Here is a 17,559-nt window from a genome sequence, read left to right as displayed (position 1 = left end):
CTCACATCAAACATCTCCAATCCAAAGTTAAATCTAGAATTGGCTTCCTATTTCGCAACAAAGCATCCTTCACTCATGCTGCCAAACATACCCTCGTAATACTGACCATCCTACCGATCCTCGACTTCGGCGATGTAATTTACAAAATAGCCTCCAATACCCTACTCAATAAATTGGATGCAGTCTATCACAGTGCCATCCGTTTTGTCACCAAAGCCCCATATACTACCCACCACTGCGACCTGTACGCTCTCGTTGGCTGGACCTCGCTTCAATCTCTTTGCCAAACCCACTGGCTCCAGGTCATCTACAAGACCCTGCTAGGTAAAGTCCCCCCTTATCTCAGCTCGCTGGTCACCATAGCAGCACCCACCTGTAGCACGCGCTCCAGCAGGTATATCTCTCTGGTCACCCCCAAAACCAATTCTTCCTTTGGCCGCCTCTCCTTCCAGTTCTCTGCTGCCAATGACTGGAACGAACTACAAAAATCTCTGAAACTGGAAACACTTATCTCCCTCACTAGCTTTAAGCACCAGCTGTCAGAGCAGCTCACAGATTACTGCACCTGTACATAGCCCATCTATAATTTAGCCCGAACAACTACCTCTCCCCCTACTGTATTTATTTATTTATTTTGCTCCTTTGCACCCCATTATTTATATCTCTACTTTGCACATTCTTCCACTGCAAATCTACCATTCCTGTGTTTTACTTGCTGTATTGTATTTACTTCGCCACCATGGCCTTTTTTTGCCTTTACCTCCCTTATCTTACCTCATTTGCTCACATTGTATATAGACTTTTTTTTCTACTGTATTATTGACTGTATGTTTGTTTTACTCCATGTGTAACTCTGTGTTGTTGTATGTGTCGAACTGCTTTGCTTTATCTTGGCCAGGTCGCAATTGTAAATGAGAACTTGTTCTCAACTTGCCTACCTGGTTAAATAAAGGTGAACTAAATAAATAAAAATGCTTGTGGTCATTGTCCATTTGCGACCAACCTTTAACTCCTGACTGATGTCTTGAGATGTTGCTTCAATATATCCACATCATTTTTCTTCCTCACGATGCCATCTATTTTGTGAAGTGCACCAGTCCCTCCTGCAGCAAAGCACCCCCACAACATGATGCTGCCACCCCCGTGCTTCACGGTTTGGTTGGTGTTCCTCAACTTGCAAGCCTCCCCCTTTTTCCTCCAAACATAACAATGGTCATTATGGCCAAACTGTTCTATTTTTGTTTCATTCGACCAGAGGACATTTCTCCAAGAAGTATGATCTTTGTACCCATGTGCAGTTGCAAACTGTAGTCTGGCTATTTTATGGCGGTTTTCAGTTTATGTAGATATAGGACTCGTTTTACTGTGGATATAGATACTTTTATACCTGTTTCCTCCAGCATCTTCACAAGGTCCTTTGCTGTTGTTCTGGGATTGATTTGCCCTTTTCGCACCAAAGTATGTTAATCTCTAGGAGACAGAACGCGTCTCCTTCCTGAGCGGTATGACGGCTGCGTGTTCCCATGGTGTTTATACTTGCGTACTATTGTTTGTACAGATGAATGTGGTACCTTCAGGCATTTGGAAATTGCTCCCAAGGATGAACCAGACCTGTGGAGGTCTACAATTTTCTTTCTGAGATCTTGGCTGATTTCTTTAGATTTTCCCATGATGTCAAGCAAAGAGGCACTGAGTTTGAAGGTAGGCCTTGAAATACATCCGCAGGTACACCTCCAATTGACTCACTTTGATATCAATTAGCCTATCAGAATCTTCTAAAGCCATGACATCCTTTTCTAGAATTTTACAAGCTGTTTAAAAGCACAGTCAACTTAGTGTATGTAAACGTCTGACCCACTGGAATTGTGATTCAGTGAATTATAAGTTAAATAATATGTCTGTAAACAATTGTTGGATAAATGAAGACCAAGGAGCTCTCCAAACAGGTCAGGGACAAAGTTCTGGAGAAGTACAGATCAGAGTTGTGTTGTAAAAATATCCGAATCTTTGAACATCCCACGGAGCACCATTAAATCCATTATTCAAAAATTGAAAGAATTTGGCACCACAACAAACCTGCCAAGAGAGGGCTGCCCACCAAACCTCATGGACCAGGCAAGGTGGGCATTAATCAGAGAGGCAACAAAGAGACCAAAGATAACCCTGAAGGAGCTGCAAAGCTCCACAGCGGAGATTGCAGTATCTGTCCATAGGTCCACTTTAAGCCGTACACTCCTCAGAGCTAGGCTTTACGGAATAGTGGCCAGAAAAAAGCCATTGCTTAAAGAAAATAAGAAAAAAACAAGTTTGGTGTTCGCCAAAATTCATGTGGGAGACCCCCTAAACACATGGAAGAAGGTACTCTGGTCAGATGAGACTAAAATTGAGCTTTTGAGGAAAACGCTATGTCTGACGCAAACCTAACACCTCACATCTCCCCAAGAACAAATGTGCATCTTCAAAGTGGTAGGTATGTTGTGTAAATCAAATGATACAAACCTAAAAATAAAATAAAAAAAATCCAGGTTGTAAGGCAATAAAATAGGAAAAATGCCAAGGGGGTGAATACTTTCGCAAGCCACTGTATCCTTGATTCTCTCTAGCGAAGCAAACAATGCCAGCCCACTGAATGAATGACAAATGGATGGAATGGGCGATAATTGTGCAAGTTACTTCACAATCAAATTTTAATTAGGCCTAACTGAATGATAAGGTGGGTAAAGAAGTTGATTTAATTTAGAACAACAATAGTGTAATGATGAGTTTGGGTAATCCATATTAATCGGCGTTGGCGCTCATGTTAATGAGCTGTGCGACTGTGCAACTTGCGGGTTGATACCATTCTCTTTAATGTTTTACTTTGTAAAAGTAAGCTCTATTACTAATCAAATGCATTGTAAGAGAAATGAAAACATGCTATGTGTTCCAGTAGGCCTTTAGAATAATGCAAAACAATGCCAGTCAGCCTGCACAGCCGACCCATCGAAACTACACGTAAACTATACCACAACGAATTTCACAGATAATAAGAGTTAGCCTGTAGACAAGATTAAATTGACAATAATCTGATGAGTGACAATATTAGACCTATCAGTTGTCAAATTGTACATGAAGAGATGGGTGCATCTTGTAATTGACCGATGCAGGGAAAGGAGCATCACTTTATCAAATCCTCCTTCATTGTCACTTGCAGGTAAAACATGTTGATTTCTATATAGTATCAGAAAGAGCATATTCCGCAGTTTCTATTACACTTACCTGTCAAATAACTCTCATAATTTACTTTTTCCAAGAATATCCGTGCCGTCAATGCTTTCATGACCACTTGCGCGGCAGCATTGCCCTGGCTACTAAGCAAAAACTAGTAACATAATACACTTTAAATTATAATATTCTATGTATTTATGCAATCCATCCTTTATAATTGTTCATGCAATGGTGCTTTTGTTAAAGAATACAGCAAATAATTTCACCTGTTCACCTGGCTGGTTATATTATTAACTTTTTCATTTCTACTTGGTCAAAAGAAGCTGTAACTGGACTTTATTCATTTCTATAACTCTATTACTAATCGAGTCTACAAATAAAGTTGATCAAATGGATTACACTGTACTGTTTTTATTGTAAGGGAAACGAAAATAGGCAATAGGCCTATGTTTTTCCCCGAACTTCGTAGAATTACACAAAACACTTCCCTGACTCTACCTAAACAAATAACTGTTGTTGTAAAAAGAAAAAACATATATTGATATATTTCAACAAATATTTCCTCCTGCAATTAATCCTTTATAATTGTTTATGCACTATTTGTCAAGCGTTGGTGCTTATGTTTGCTGCACCTTGCGAGTTGATATGCATCTGATGCATATGCTAAAGAGGACGCCCGACAACGTTCTCTAGCGGGTACTTATAGGCTGAAAGGCAAAGCGGTTGTAGTGTTAAAATATTTCCCACCTATTGAACCCAGCACAAGATTTTGGCTATAGCTGAGTTGCTTATGTAGGCCTGTCATGTCCTACAGCTCTTGGCCGGCTTCTAGTATGTCTCCCAAATGGATCCCTATTCGCTATGTCGTGCACTACTTTTGACCAGGGTCCATAGGGCTCCGGCCAAAAGTAGTGTACCAGACTCCTTTTCTCCCCTCAAAGAACCAGCGTGATGGATTAAACCTCCACAAACCATAATTCATCATTACTGTCCCTCCACTGTGGCTTGGCAGTTAAGATTTTAATTGGTCGGTGGAGGGGTGAGTGTGCGTGTTTCACTGACTGATGTGTGTGCGCGTGCGTTTGTGCGTGTGAACGAGCTTGACTGACTGATCATCATTGCTGGTTAGGAGCCAAACGCCCTTGTCAATCACCGGCACCCCCATATCTCCCTCGCTGCCCCTCTAAATCTTTAGTTCTTTAACACCAGGAACACGGTGTAATAATGTTTTCTTTATAGCCTAATTATGAATGATTGCATCAGAAACTAAAGTGAAGTCCCCACAGTAGTTGCTCATTCATTCAAATGGCTTCAGTCTGATAGTCGCGAAATTAAACTTCACAAGACTAGTCAATTGACTCCTTTGAACCGCTACTCCAAAGACATTTGACTGGATGGGAGTGTGTGTGTGTGTGTGTGTGTGTGTGTGTGTGTGTGTGTGTGTGTGTGTGTGTGTGTGTGTGTGTGTGTGTGTGTGTGTGTGTGTGTGTGTGTGTGTGTGTGTGTGTGTGTGTGTGTGTGTGCGCGTGTGTGTCTGTCCTTCCTTCCGAGTGTGTGTGTGTGTTTGCGTGCTTGCTTGCCTCTGTTAGTCTCCAAGGGTCCATATGCCCAAATCCTTCTCTTAGTAAGATAAAGCACCTGTCTACTGTCATTGTACTGCCTTTATTCCCACTAGTCTGTTACACTGTCCGATATGAAGAGACTGCGAATACCATCAGTGTCCATTTAGCAGGGAAAAAGGGCTGTGTTCCTTGACAGTTTTGCAAAACGATTCCATAAACAAATATATAAGTCGCAAAGTGCTGGCCTCGTAAAAGGTCTCATGGGGAAAATGACACCTCGCCAGCAGCCATTTTACTATTTTATGACCTCCTGCTGCTGCTGGTCCTCTCTTTCCGTTTCCTCATCTCCCCGCTCTCCGTCTCTCTGTCCCTCTCCCCTCGCTCTCTTTCTCGCTCTGTCTCCCCTCCCTCTTCCCCTTCCACCTCTCCCCCTCGCTCTCTCTCTCTCTCTCTCTCCGCCCCCCCGCTCTCAATTCAATAATAAATATGTTATACTTCATTGGCACGGAAAGTTAAAACTTTGAGTAAACACAAAGTTAAACACAATTTGTCTCTGTCCCTCTCTCTCCAGTTGAGGAAGGCGGTGATGGACCACATCTCAGACTCGTTCCTGGAGACCAACGTGCCGCTGCTGGTGCTCATCGAGGCGGCCAAGAGTGGCAACGAGAAGGAGGTCAAGGAGTATGCGCAGGTGTTCCGGGAGCACGCCAACAAGCTGGTCGAGGTAAGTCACAATTTTCCCCCTGGTCCCCCCAGTCTTTCCCACACCCCCACGCACCCAATCTCCCTTCCTCATTTCCCCTTGTACTGCAGAGTCGTGATGTGCTTATCATATTACACCATATGGAGGTATAGGATGTCAATAATGCATTCCCAGACAGTACAAGAGAGAGCAGGAACATGCCAAGGAAGCTTCCACCTAGCTACTGTAGATCAAAATGAAAAGTTTGTTTGTCAGTCATTTTTGTTTGTCAGAGTTCAAAATGTCACCGTCAGAAGATAATTCCTATTGCGTTACTATGTATACGTTACCGGTAGAAAGCCTCACTATCATGACATTCAATAAGAGAGCCATAAGCAGACATATGGGGCGCAGTCTTCATATGCCTTTTAAAGGGGTTTTCAAGTCTCATTGACAGATTTGTAGGGAATAGCAGAGAAACTGGGTGGCGGAATGAGGGTTCGAACCACTGACTCCAGGAACATATGTGGTCCGGGGTCAGCAGCACCAGCACTAGACCAGCCCCAGGCACACCTTGATGTAGCCTTGATCTAGTAAGGAACAGACACATTTTCTTGATGTATTATGGTCACACAACACACATAAATGCTATTACCCACACACCCTTTTCACATAGACACATACATGTCATATACTCTCTATTATGTCTAGATCAAAGAGTATATGGCTGCCAGACAGCTCGTGTGCTTCACAAATGGCAACCTATTCCCTATGTAGTGCACTATATATTTTTTTAACCCTTATGGGTCCTGGTCAAAAGCTGTGGACTATGTAGGGAATAGGGTGCCATTTGGGACGGAACCACTTTCTGACAGCAAGGCAAAGTGCACTCTGTTCTGGTCTGTCTCAAAATAGCCAGTCACAAAAGCTAGGCCAGGATACCCAGTCTTGGGCCATCTGATTGGAGGGCGAAGATCGATTCTGAGTCACGGTTGCCTGGCAAGGTTAAAGTAATTCCGCTGCCTAAAAATAATAAAGCACCCTTTGCTGGCTCTAACAGCCACCCAATCAATTTGCTTCATGTTCTTAGTAAACTGAAGGAGAGAATTGGGTTTGACCAAATAAAATGGTATTTTTCAGAGAACAAGTTAACTACTGACTTCCAGCATGCATTTAGATAAGGGCACTCAACTTGTACTGCATTGACTCAGATGACAGATGATTGGTTAAAAGATATGGGTAATAAGATGATAGTTGGAGCTGTGTAGTTAGATTTAAGTGCAGCCTTAGCCAATAGAACCCAGAGAGTGTTATTCAATGGAAGCTTCTCGAACATCAGATATGAACAGTGAAGTGTCCCTCAGGGCAGTTGCCTTGGGCTGTTACTCTTTTCTATTTTTACAAATGATATGCCACTGGTTTTACACAAAGCTAGAATGACCATGTATGCGGATGATTCCACACTCTACATGTCAGCACCCAAAGCCAGTGAGCTCACTGAAATTCTAAATAAGGAGTTACAGTCAGTATCAGAATGGGTGTTAATAATAAACTGGTCTTAAATACAACTAAAAGTAAAAGCATTGTATTTGGTTCAAAACATTCTCAAAGACCTAAAACTCAACTGGAAGTTGAAGAAGCTAAACTCCTAGGTATAACATTGTATGGTCAATTATCATGTTCAAGTCATATTGACAAAGTTGGTGTGAAGATGGGGAGGGGTCCTGTGTAGCTCAGTTGGTAGAGCATGGTGCTTGCAACACCAGGGTTGTGGGTTCCCATGGGGGACCAGTATGAAAAATAAAAAAGTATGAAAATGTATACACTCACTCACACTGTAAGTCGTTCTAGATAAGAGCGTCTGCTAAATGCCTAGAATGTTTTTTTTTTAAAGTGGGTATATCTGTTATAAAAAGATTGTACTAGTGGTTCAGGCTCTGGTCCCATCTTGATTACTGTCCAGTAATATGGTCAAGTGCAAAAGACCTAGCAAAGCGGTAGCTGGCTCAAAACACATACAGAACTAGCATCAACAACATGCATGCCGGTCTTTCCTGGTTGAGAGTTGATGAGATGACCTGCGTCAATACTTTTTTTGGGGGGGGTGAGAAATATTATTGTGTTTACATTTCCAAATTGTCTGTATAATCAACTTACATATAGCTCTGACAGACATACTTGCCCAACAGACATGCCACCAGGGGTCTCTTCACAGTCCCCAAATCCAGAGCGAATGCAAGACAACGCACAGAGCCATGATCACATATCAAGTTACTCAAGCAAAACAGCAACAAAAAAAAACAGAATAAAACATCTCACAGCTCAACGCCTCTCCCCAATCTGACCTAGTTGTAATGTTTATATTAATGTTTGTAAATGTATGGAAATCGTTTTTTGTCTGTAATGTCTTTTTTGTTATGTGTCGGACCCCAGAAAGACTAGCCGTCGGTCGCCATTGGCAACAAAAAAATTATCATTCACCCCCATGAGGCTGAGTTCCCTCTTTCTCTGTCTTAGTCTCTCTCTCTCTCTCGCTCTCTCTCTCTCTCTCTCTCTCTCGCTCTCTCTCTCTCTCTCTCTCTCTCTCTCTCTCTCTCTCTCTCTCTCTCTCTCTCTCTCTCTCTCTCTCTCTCTCTCTCAATTCAATTCAATTCAATTCAAGGGGCTTTATTGGCATGGGAAACATGTGTTAACATTGCCAAAGCAAGTGAGGTAGATATTATACAAAAGTGAAATAAACAATACAAATTAACAGTAAACATTACACATACAGAAGTTTCAAAACAATAAAGACATTACAAATGTTATATTATATATATACAGTGTTGTAACAATGTACAAATGGTTAAAGCACACAAGTTAAAATAAATAAGCATAAATATGGGTTGTATTTACAATGGTGTTTGTTCTTCACTGGTTGCCCTTTTCTTGTGGCAACAGGTCACAAATCTTGCTGCTGTGATGGCACACTGTGGAATTTCTCCCAGTAGATATGGGAGTTTATCAAAATTGGATTTGTTTTCAAATTCTTTGTGGATCTGTGTAATCTGAGGGAAATATGTCTCTCTAATATGGTCATACATTGGGCAGGAGGTTAGGAAGTGCAGCTCAGTTTCCACCTCATTTTGTGGGCAGTGTGCACATAGCCTGTCTTCTCTTGAGAGCCATGTCTGCCTACGGTGGCCTTTCTCAATAGCAAGACTATGCTCACTGAGTCTGTACATAGTCAAAGCTTTCCTTAAATTTGGGTCAGTCACAGTGGTCAGGTATTCTGCCACTGTGTACTCTCTGTTTAGGGCCAAATAGCATTCTAGTTTGCTCTGTTTTTTTATTAATTCTTTCCAATGTGTCAAGTAATTATCTTTTTGTTTTCTCATGATTTGGTTGGGTCTAATTGTGCTGTTGTCCTGGGGCTCTGTGGGGTGTGTTTGTGTTTGTGAACAGAGCCCTAGGACCAGCTTGCTTAGGGGACTCTTCTCCAGGTTCATCTCTCTGTAGGTGATGGCTTTGTTATGGAAGGTTTGGGAATCGCTTCCTTTTAGGTGGTTGTAGAATTTAACGGCTCTTTTCTGGATTTTGATAATTAGTGGGTATCGGCCTAATTCTGCTCTGCATGCATTATTTGGTGTTCTACGTTGTACACGGAGGATATTTTTGCAGAATTCTGCATGCAGAGTCTCAATTTGGTGTTTGTCCCATTTTGTGAAATCTTGGTTGGTGAGCGGACCCCAGACCTCACAACCATAAAGGGCAATGGGCTCTATGACTGATTCAAGTATTTTTAGCCAGATCCTAATTGGTATGTTGAAATTTATGTTCCTTTTGATGGCATAGAAGGCCCTTCTTGCCTTGTCTCTCAGATCGTTCACAGCTTTGTGGAAGTTACCTTTGGTGCTGATGTTTAGGCCGAGGTATGTATAATTTTTTGTGTGCTCTAGGGCAACGGTGTCTAGATGGAATTTGTGGTCCTGGTGACTGGACCTTTTTTTGGAACACCATTATTTTGGTCTTACTGAGATTTACTGTCAGGGCCCAGGTCTGACAGAATCTGTGCAGAAGATCTAGGTGCTGCTGTAGGCCCTCCTTGGTTGGTGACAGAAGCACCAGATCATCAGCAAACAGTAGACATTTGACTTCGGATTCTAGTAGGGTGAGACCGGGTGCTGCAGACTGTTCTAGTGCCCGCGCCAATTCGTTGATATATATGTTGAAGAGGGTGGGGCTTAAGCTGCATCCCTGTCTCACCCCACGACCCTGTGTGAAGAAATGTGTGTGTTTTTTGCCAATTTTAACCGCACACTTGTTGTTTGTGTACATGGATGTTATAATGTCGTATGTTTTACCCCCAACACCACTTTCCATCAATTTGTATAGCAGACCCTCATGCCAAATTGAGTCGAAGGCTTTTTTGAAATCAACAAAGCATGAGAAGACTTTGCCTTTGTTTTGTCTCTCTCGCTCTCTCTCTCTCTCTCTCTCTCTCTCTCTCTCTCTCTCTCTCTCTCTCTCTCTCTCTCTCTCTCTCTCGCTCTCTCTCGCTCTCTCGCTCTCGCTCTTTCTCTCGCTCTCGCTCTTTCTCTCTCTCTCTCTTTCTCTTTCTCTCTCTCTCTCTCTTTCTCTCTCTCCCTCTTTCTCTCTCTTTCTCTCTCTCTCTCTTTCTCTCTCTCTCTTTCTCTCTCTCTCTTTCTCTCTCTGTCTCTCTGTCTCTGTCTCTCGCTCTCTCTCTCTGAGGGTTCGAGCACTCCACGACCCCTTCTCTTCCGAGAAATGTTCAGTTCAATTTGGGCTTGAGTTTACATGATGTTCCCTCTATGCTCGTTGTAATGTAATAGAGGAATACAGAAATTATTCGAAACTGAATGCAAGTGGAGCTCTTTGATAGACGGGCAGGCAACATTCAAGGTCATCCCATTATACAGTGAATATTATTATATAACATTTTTACGAACAGAAACTTTCCCCTCAGCTGATCCTGCTTCAAGTGTTTTTATCAACTCAGGGCAGTTGGGGAGAGAAACTGAATATGTATCCTAAATGGCACCCCCTGTGAAGGGAATAGGGTGCCGTTTGGGACTCAGCCTGAAAGAGAGAGATATCTGCCCGTAGCCTTATTAACATGATAATGTGGTTGTATAACCTGTTTGTTTTGATCTGAGCTTTGTCCCCTCCCTTAAAGACCCCCGCGCGCGCACGCACACACACACACACACACACACATTCATTGGCCTTCTACTAGTACGTGACATATCAATGGCTCCTTCCCAGACAACGGGGGGAAAGGAGGAGTGAAGGTTATTAAATGATTTGCAGTTGCTGTAGTGGAGCCGGAATGAAGTGCTATTAGAAGAGCATTTAGCTTCGAAACACCAGTCAGCCAGGCAGAATGCAGTCTGACAGCCCACACACACTCAAACACACACGCAAATAAGCAGGAACATGCAGGTAGCCTAGTGGATAAAGCGTTGGACTTTTAACCGAAAGGTTGCGAGCTCAAATCCCCGAGCTGGCAAGGTCGAACATCTGTCGTTCTGCCCCTGAACGAGGCAGTTAACCCACTGTTCCTAGGCTGTCATTGAAAATAAGAATTTGTGCTTAACTGACTTTTCTAGTTAAATAAAGAGTTAAAAAAATACGCACTCACACATACAGGGATGTTAAAGATACATACCACCTACAGTATGTGTTGTGGGGTTCATGGATTTTTTAAATGAAGGATAATTTATGGTAATCCTGGGATGTAGTCTTTGCTAGCCTTTGACCCAATGTACACACACACACACGCACACACCACACACACGCATTATGTCCATACAGATGGATGGCTTAACGTGTTAGTTCACCGTAGGTTTCTTAAAGTGTATTTAGTTGCATTTGATAGCACTGTGTCTGAAAGTACTGCACATCCTGTACAAATAGATGGATCGCAATCGCACACACCATATTAGTTTAATGACAGTGTTTATATACACATTTCCCTTCTGTTGGATGGCACAGTATGTTCTAAGTGTTCATTATACACATATGGATGAACGGGCGATGGCATGTGGTTTAAATGAAGGTATGTTCATATACGCACTTAAGCTGTGTACACTCCACCACTTTCAAAATACTAAAATCGCTGACCCTCTCACGTTAAACAACCATCTTTCCTGTAGTTTATTTGTGTTGCCAACATAGTGGTGCGCACATTGAACGATGTGGCACAGACTGGGGGGGGATCACACACACCAAGATTCTTCACTTGGTCGTGAGGATTGTCGATACCACGCTGTCTCGCGAAAGCAATGACGTGATGATGCGATTAGATTTAACGTAGCTACAGTGAGATGTGGCTCAAAGCAGCCTCGTAAACATTTTCAGTCAGACATTCACACTTGCCATACAGAGTTGAACTATCTAGCCAACATTTTGAATTGAGTAACATTTCTTGTGAACTTCAGAGCTGTAACAATTTGACACTTTGGCTTTTGTTAAAGTACAAACGCGTACTAGTAGTAGTAGTCATCGCTTCTGCTTGAGAGTCTACACGTTCTGGGTGATGCTAAACAACGTCATCATCTCACTGGCTTCTTTCTCTGGCGAGCTCTCATTGGCTATTGCTGATCACCGTTCTCGAAACTTGTCGTTTGCACATTGACGCCACAAGAGCATTGCAGATTTTGTGCCGATAAAATCCAACGTTTGGAAATATCGGGACGCCTCGGTCTGCTCTAACACGAGATCGGTAGCCCTCAGATTGTGTCTCTGACCTGCTCACATTAAACGAGTGTCAGTCAAGGCCACGTGCCCCCGAGTATTCAACGACATGGGTTTTTGGTCGCCGATCTCAAAAACTTGTCTGGGACAGCTAAATCGGGAGCCAAAAATCATGTAGTGCACACCCAGCTTTAGATGTGTTTGATAGCACCGTATGGTGCTGGAAGTCGGTTATGTTCAAATAGATGGCTGTGTGTTGGCGTGATTTAATTAGATCTAATGCATGTATCGCTATACCTCTGTGATCTTGTCAGAAGCTGCTATACATAGTTGATATACATACCTGGCAGAAATTTCCCACACATCCATTTTCCCTGAGAAAGTTGTGTGTTATCAAAAGTTGTTGTCATTTGCCGTCATTGTCATTTGTCATCGTTGTCGTCGTCATCATCATCTTCATCATCACTACATGATGCCAATGCTGTTAGATCCTACTAAAGAAAGGAGTGTTAGCTATTAGCCGGTTGCTCCCTCCCTCTTTAACTCACCGAGGTCCACATTGATCAGTGTTGAGTATCAAACGGGTTGTTGCCATGTTGGATCTGCCCTTCATCAAGCCTGTTTTGTCTCTGTTTGATCTTGTCTGTCTCGGGCCCCAAGTTTCCCCTCTCGCCCCTAACCCCGGGCCCTCTGATCACCTTGCACAGTCCCAAGTTCAACCTCTCCCTCACGCCCCCCCTTAATCGCATCACCCTCATTAGCACCTGCCCGACCAAGGCAGAGGAAGCCACTAATTACCAACAAGATCATTTGATTGGCTGAGACGGGAGACGACCGGAGAACAAAGGGAGAAAGAAGACATAATGAAAATATTTATGATGAACTTTCGTATGAACTTAATTAGCCCAAATTCGATTGGGGCTTTTTGGAACACACTCGCTCTGTCTGGTTCGCCCTCAACCTTCACCCCCCATCAGCCTCTTTATTTCAACTTCCTGGTCTTAATATTATGGAATGGGACAGCTTTTTGGCAGGCGGGAAATGTTACTCCGTGAGTTGGCCAAGGAATTGGACCTAACTGGCTGTGGCTGGGGTTTGGGATATACGGTGTATGACAAGCTTTAGCTACACTTCTCATCATTGTGATATTGTACTGCCCGTTGCCCAACTTCAGCCATAGTAGGCACTTATTCATCGGGAGAGAGGGGGATGGAAGGAGAGAGAGAGGGATAGTGAGAAAGATTGACAGTGACAGAGAAAGATTGACACATCGAGAAAGAAAAAAAGAGAGTATTAGAGACGTCCAGTGTTAGGGTTCTGTTGGCCAGCTACAGTGGGGTAAAGTACTTAAGTAAAAATACTTTATAGTACTACTTAAGTAGTTTTTGGGGGTATCTGTACTTTACTTTACTCTTTATATTTTTGGCAAATTTAACTTTTACTTCAATGCATTCCGAAAGAAAATAATGTACTTTTAACTCCATACATTTTCCATGACACCCAAAAGTACTCGTTACATTTTGACAGGAAAATGGTCCAATTCACACACTTATCAAGAGCACATCCCTGGTCATCCCTATTGTCTCTGACCTGGCGGACTCACTAAACACAAATGCTTTGTTTGTAAATGATGTCTGAGTGTTGTAGTGTGCCCTTGGCTGTCCGTCAATAAAAAAAGCAAGAGAATTGTGCAGTCTGGTTTGCTTAAAATAAGGAATTTGAAATTATGTATACTTTTACTTTTGCTTTTGATACTAAAGTACATTTTAGCAATTCCAGTTACTTTTGACTTTTACTTGAGTCATTTTCTATTAAGGTATCTTTACTTTTACTCAAGTATGACAATTTAGTTATTTTTCCACCACTGGCCAGCTACACTCCCTGTGTTAGGGTTCTGTTGGCCAGCTGCCATCTCTGTGTTAAGGTTCTGTTGGCCAGCTGCCCTCTCTGTGTTAAGGTTCTGTTGGCCAGCTGCCCTCTCTGTGTTAAGGTTCTGTTGGCCAGCTGCCCTGCCTATGTTAGGGCCGGCTAATTATGTGGCTACAGAGCTCTCATCAAATCCCAACACTCCCGTAATGAGTCGTACCTCTCCCTGACCCGCCGTCCCAGAAAGACTTCCAACGAGGAGAGCCTCGTCCGTCTTCAAAGACCAATGCCGCCGCTACCCCCCCCCCCCCCCCCCCCTCGCCTTCTCTCCTTCTCCTCCACTATAGTTGATACCCTCTTAATTATCTCTCCCTCATTAAACAATAAAGGCTCTCAGTCTCCATTATATTAGCGCTGACCAAAACCCTGACACGCTCTCATTAACTGAAACACAGGATGAACATTATTTAGTCCCGGCTATCAAATTGCCTCCCGTCTTCTGTTCTGGGGGGAAACATTTATTTTATTAATATTGTGAGGTGGTAGTATATTAGCTTGGTCGTTACCCCTGTTGGACATCACAAGGACGTTGCCGTCCATCACTATTCCAATGTTAAAGCAAGGTCCCGTCCCTGACCTTGGCTCGATGTTGGCAGGAGGCCGCTCTGGAGAGAGACTCATTATGGTCCCATCCTTAGGGCCTTTTTCCTTTGTGTTTCTGTGCAGGACCTTCTGAAGATGGCTACCTCTGCCCTCTTCTCTCTCAACTCTATACTAACCAATCAGTGCCTGCCTCTGTACTCCTTTTGTCTGTCTGAAAGAATTCTAGTATGTGTTGCTATTTTTATTTCACCTATTTTTTCACAATGGGTCAATGTCAGTACTAGTGCACGGTCCCGTCCTTTCCAGTCAGAATCGTTCAGATAATGTGTACGAGATAGGTTAGGGTTTTTCCCTCACAAATTAGCCACAACACGATACAATAGAGCTACCTGTTTAAAGCTAACAGCCATGCCGTGCTTACCGGTTAAAAAGGACTTATGGCGGTTAAAATCCGGAGACAAATCCCCTTCTCTGGCCTTGTGTCCCCTGAACTTGACCCCTAGCCTCCCTTCTTGGACCACATGCAGTCATGACCCTTCTCTTACCCCCTCTTCCACCCCATATTCCCTTCTCTTCCCCAATGTTCTTGTACTCTGACTCCCACTTCAAAGCCGTCACATTTGCTTCACCAGTTCTACCCCCCCCCCCCTCTCTCTCTCTTTCTCTCTCTCTCTCTTTCTCTCTCTGTCCCTTTCTCTCGCTCTCACTTTCTCTCTCTCCCTGTCTTGTTCCCCTGCCTGTCCTCATTAATATGATGTCTCAATGGTCCCTGGTTTCATCTCTGGTATATTTCTAGTACGACGTCCCATGATAACATTACACCCCTTTGTAGTGCTTTTGTCCCTTAACTCTCTGCTTTGAAGAGCATTTGTTTCGCTCCTACTCTTAATTTAGTTTCTTTGTTTCTTAATATTTGAACGCTAGCTCCTATTAATAATGCATTGTTTACAATAGGCCCAGTTTAAAAAGAGTGGGTTTTAATAAAGTTGGAAGGCACTGCCTAGTTAAATTTTTTATATTCGATTTTTATCATAGACGATTACTATCGCAGGGATTTTTAGAAACCATAAAATAGTGATGTATTTTTAGCCTCAGTTTTTCCTGCACTTCTAGCCCGACTTTTAAGAATCGTGTCTTAAATGGACTTCACCGCCCTATACAAGTGAAAAGTGAAAAAGCAGCTGTCCATGTTGTTCATTGGTGTTTCTCTTTAAACTATAACCTGGACTAAACCGAAAACAGTCAAAGGCTAATAGACTGTAACCTGTAATCTTAAGGGTACATGGAAGCGCACATCTCCCCTGTCCATGTTCTATGTAATCAGCAGTAATAGGACCTCCCAATGCCACCAACACGGTTCTCATTTACAATTTCAAAGTAGCAGTTAAGTGCCATTCTCCGTTCACTGTTGAAACATCGCCCCCCTTACGCAAGAGGACTTGAAACGCAGTTTTAATTTCTGCTGCATCAGTTCATTAACTCGCCATCCTTTAGATTTAAACCAGTGACCTTACTCGGGGATGGGAGGGAAAGAGAGACCGGAGACAACGAAGGGAGGAAGAAAAAAAAATGTGTCGATGATTATGCAGAATCGATATGGGAGTTGAATGTATCCAATATCGGATCGGCCTTCGGAGCGTGGCGAGACTGACCGCGGCAGTAAATATTACCCCGGGGGTGCGGAGTGCATTAAGCTGCCGTGTCAGGAGACAGCGGTGGGGGGGGGAGGGCCCGGGCGGATGGATGGCTGTTGGAACAAGTCTATTTGTGATGACCCAGACCTTTGGGCAAATGGTTAATCTCTGCCCCGCTCAGGAGTTATGGGCCTCCGAGGAAATCTAGGCGCAGGAGATGGGGAGCAGCAGACAGCTTTTGGAGGGATTGAGAAAGAGATACATCAACACCCCTCCCCCTTCCTCGCTAAAGATGGGATTTTAACATGTGTTTGATCTGCTCTGAGGTTAAAATAATTAGTCATCGGAAAAGGAACTCTATTAGATTGACGTCTCGCCACCGGGGTCACACCTGTTTGTCCAGATGATCTGCGGTCGCCTGATACTGACCCTACGACCCTACAGGGGGATAGATATATCTCAAAAACAAACTAGATCCATCCCCCGCATGAGTCAGAAAACTCCTGTGCTCAGCAGTCATAGGTGACAGTTGTGGATTAATAGGAGGTTTAAGGTGATTTAACTGTGATTTAGGGTAATCAGATCAATAAAGCCACTGGTTACAGCTAATATGTCGCAGCTGGGGTGGAAATCGCAGCAACTGGGATTGGGACATTGGTCACAATTATTTATTCAGCTGATATCTGCAAGCTGGATATGCCTCGTGGCAGTAGTGATACTAGGTCGACAGTCCCCAGGCATTCACGTCCATTTGTTTAGCCTTGAGCGATAGAACCTGTCTAATTGAGACATGTTATTTTTGCTCTGTCGCTGATGTGAACCGTGCGTTCCTATAGTCCCCGTGTGTTGGAGGAGGTATTTTAAGTGGCAGGGAATACTTTCATTACGCAAGGTCAACTGGATAATGATAGCCTCAATGCAAGAACAAACACACCTAACATTGATGAATCTATAAGGAGAAATCTGTCGTTATTACTTGACTCTTAGAAGAGTATAATGGCGACCTTAATGCAGGAACAAACACAGCTAATTTATGTATATTTTAGGAAAGTTTGGTCTTCATTACTTGAAGCGTTCTAAATGAATTTGATTAATATGAAGAAGAGGGTACAATGCTCGACCTATTTATAGTCTACTAGTATCCTTTCCCTAGATATATAAAACAGTTAAGTGAACCCAAAACACCCTGCCCTGTTCCAGTGTTGCATTGCCACAGGGTTTTGAGATGTAAAGAACGATTAGCCCCAGATTGAAAGGCCGGCCCGAGGAATTAGCCTTTTCATCTCCAGTCTAGAATACAGTAAACTGC

General features: G+C 43.1%; 1 protein-coding gene across 2 annotated transcripts in view; it reads left to right on the top strand.

Moving 5' to 3' along the window:
- Positions 1 to 17,559, top strand: part of LOC139566646 (catenin alpha-2) — a 756,349-nt gene that overhangs the window by 589,698 nt on the left and 149,092 nt on the right. For both annotated transcript variants that reach the window (XM_071387896.1, XM_071387897.1), the window contains exon 9: positions 5,341 to 5,493. In XM_071387896.1, coding sequence (XP_071243997.1) covers positions 5,341 to 5,493 — 153 coding nt within the window. The remainder of the gene's footprint in view (positions 1 to 5,340; positions 5,494 to 17,559) is intronic.

Source organism: Salvelinus alpinus, chromosome 39, assembly GCF_045679555.1.
Source record: "Salvelinus alpinus chromosome 39, SLU_Salpinus.1, whole genome shotgun sequence".
Classification (NCBI taxonomy): domain Eukaryota; kingdom Metazoa; phylum Chordata; class Actinopteri; order Salmoniformes; family Salmonidae; genus Salvelinus; species Salvelinus alpinus.
Note: the sequence above shows the minus strand (reverse complement) of the source record. Positions and strands in the feature narration are given on the sequence as shown.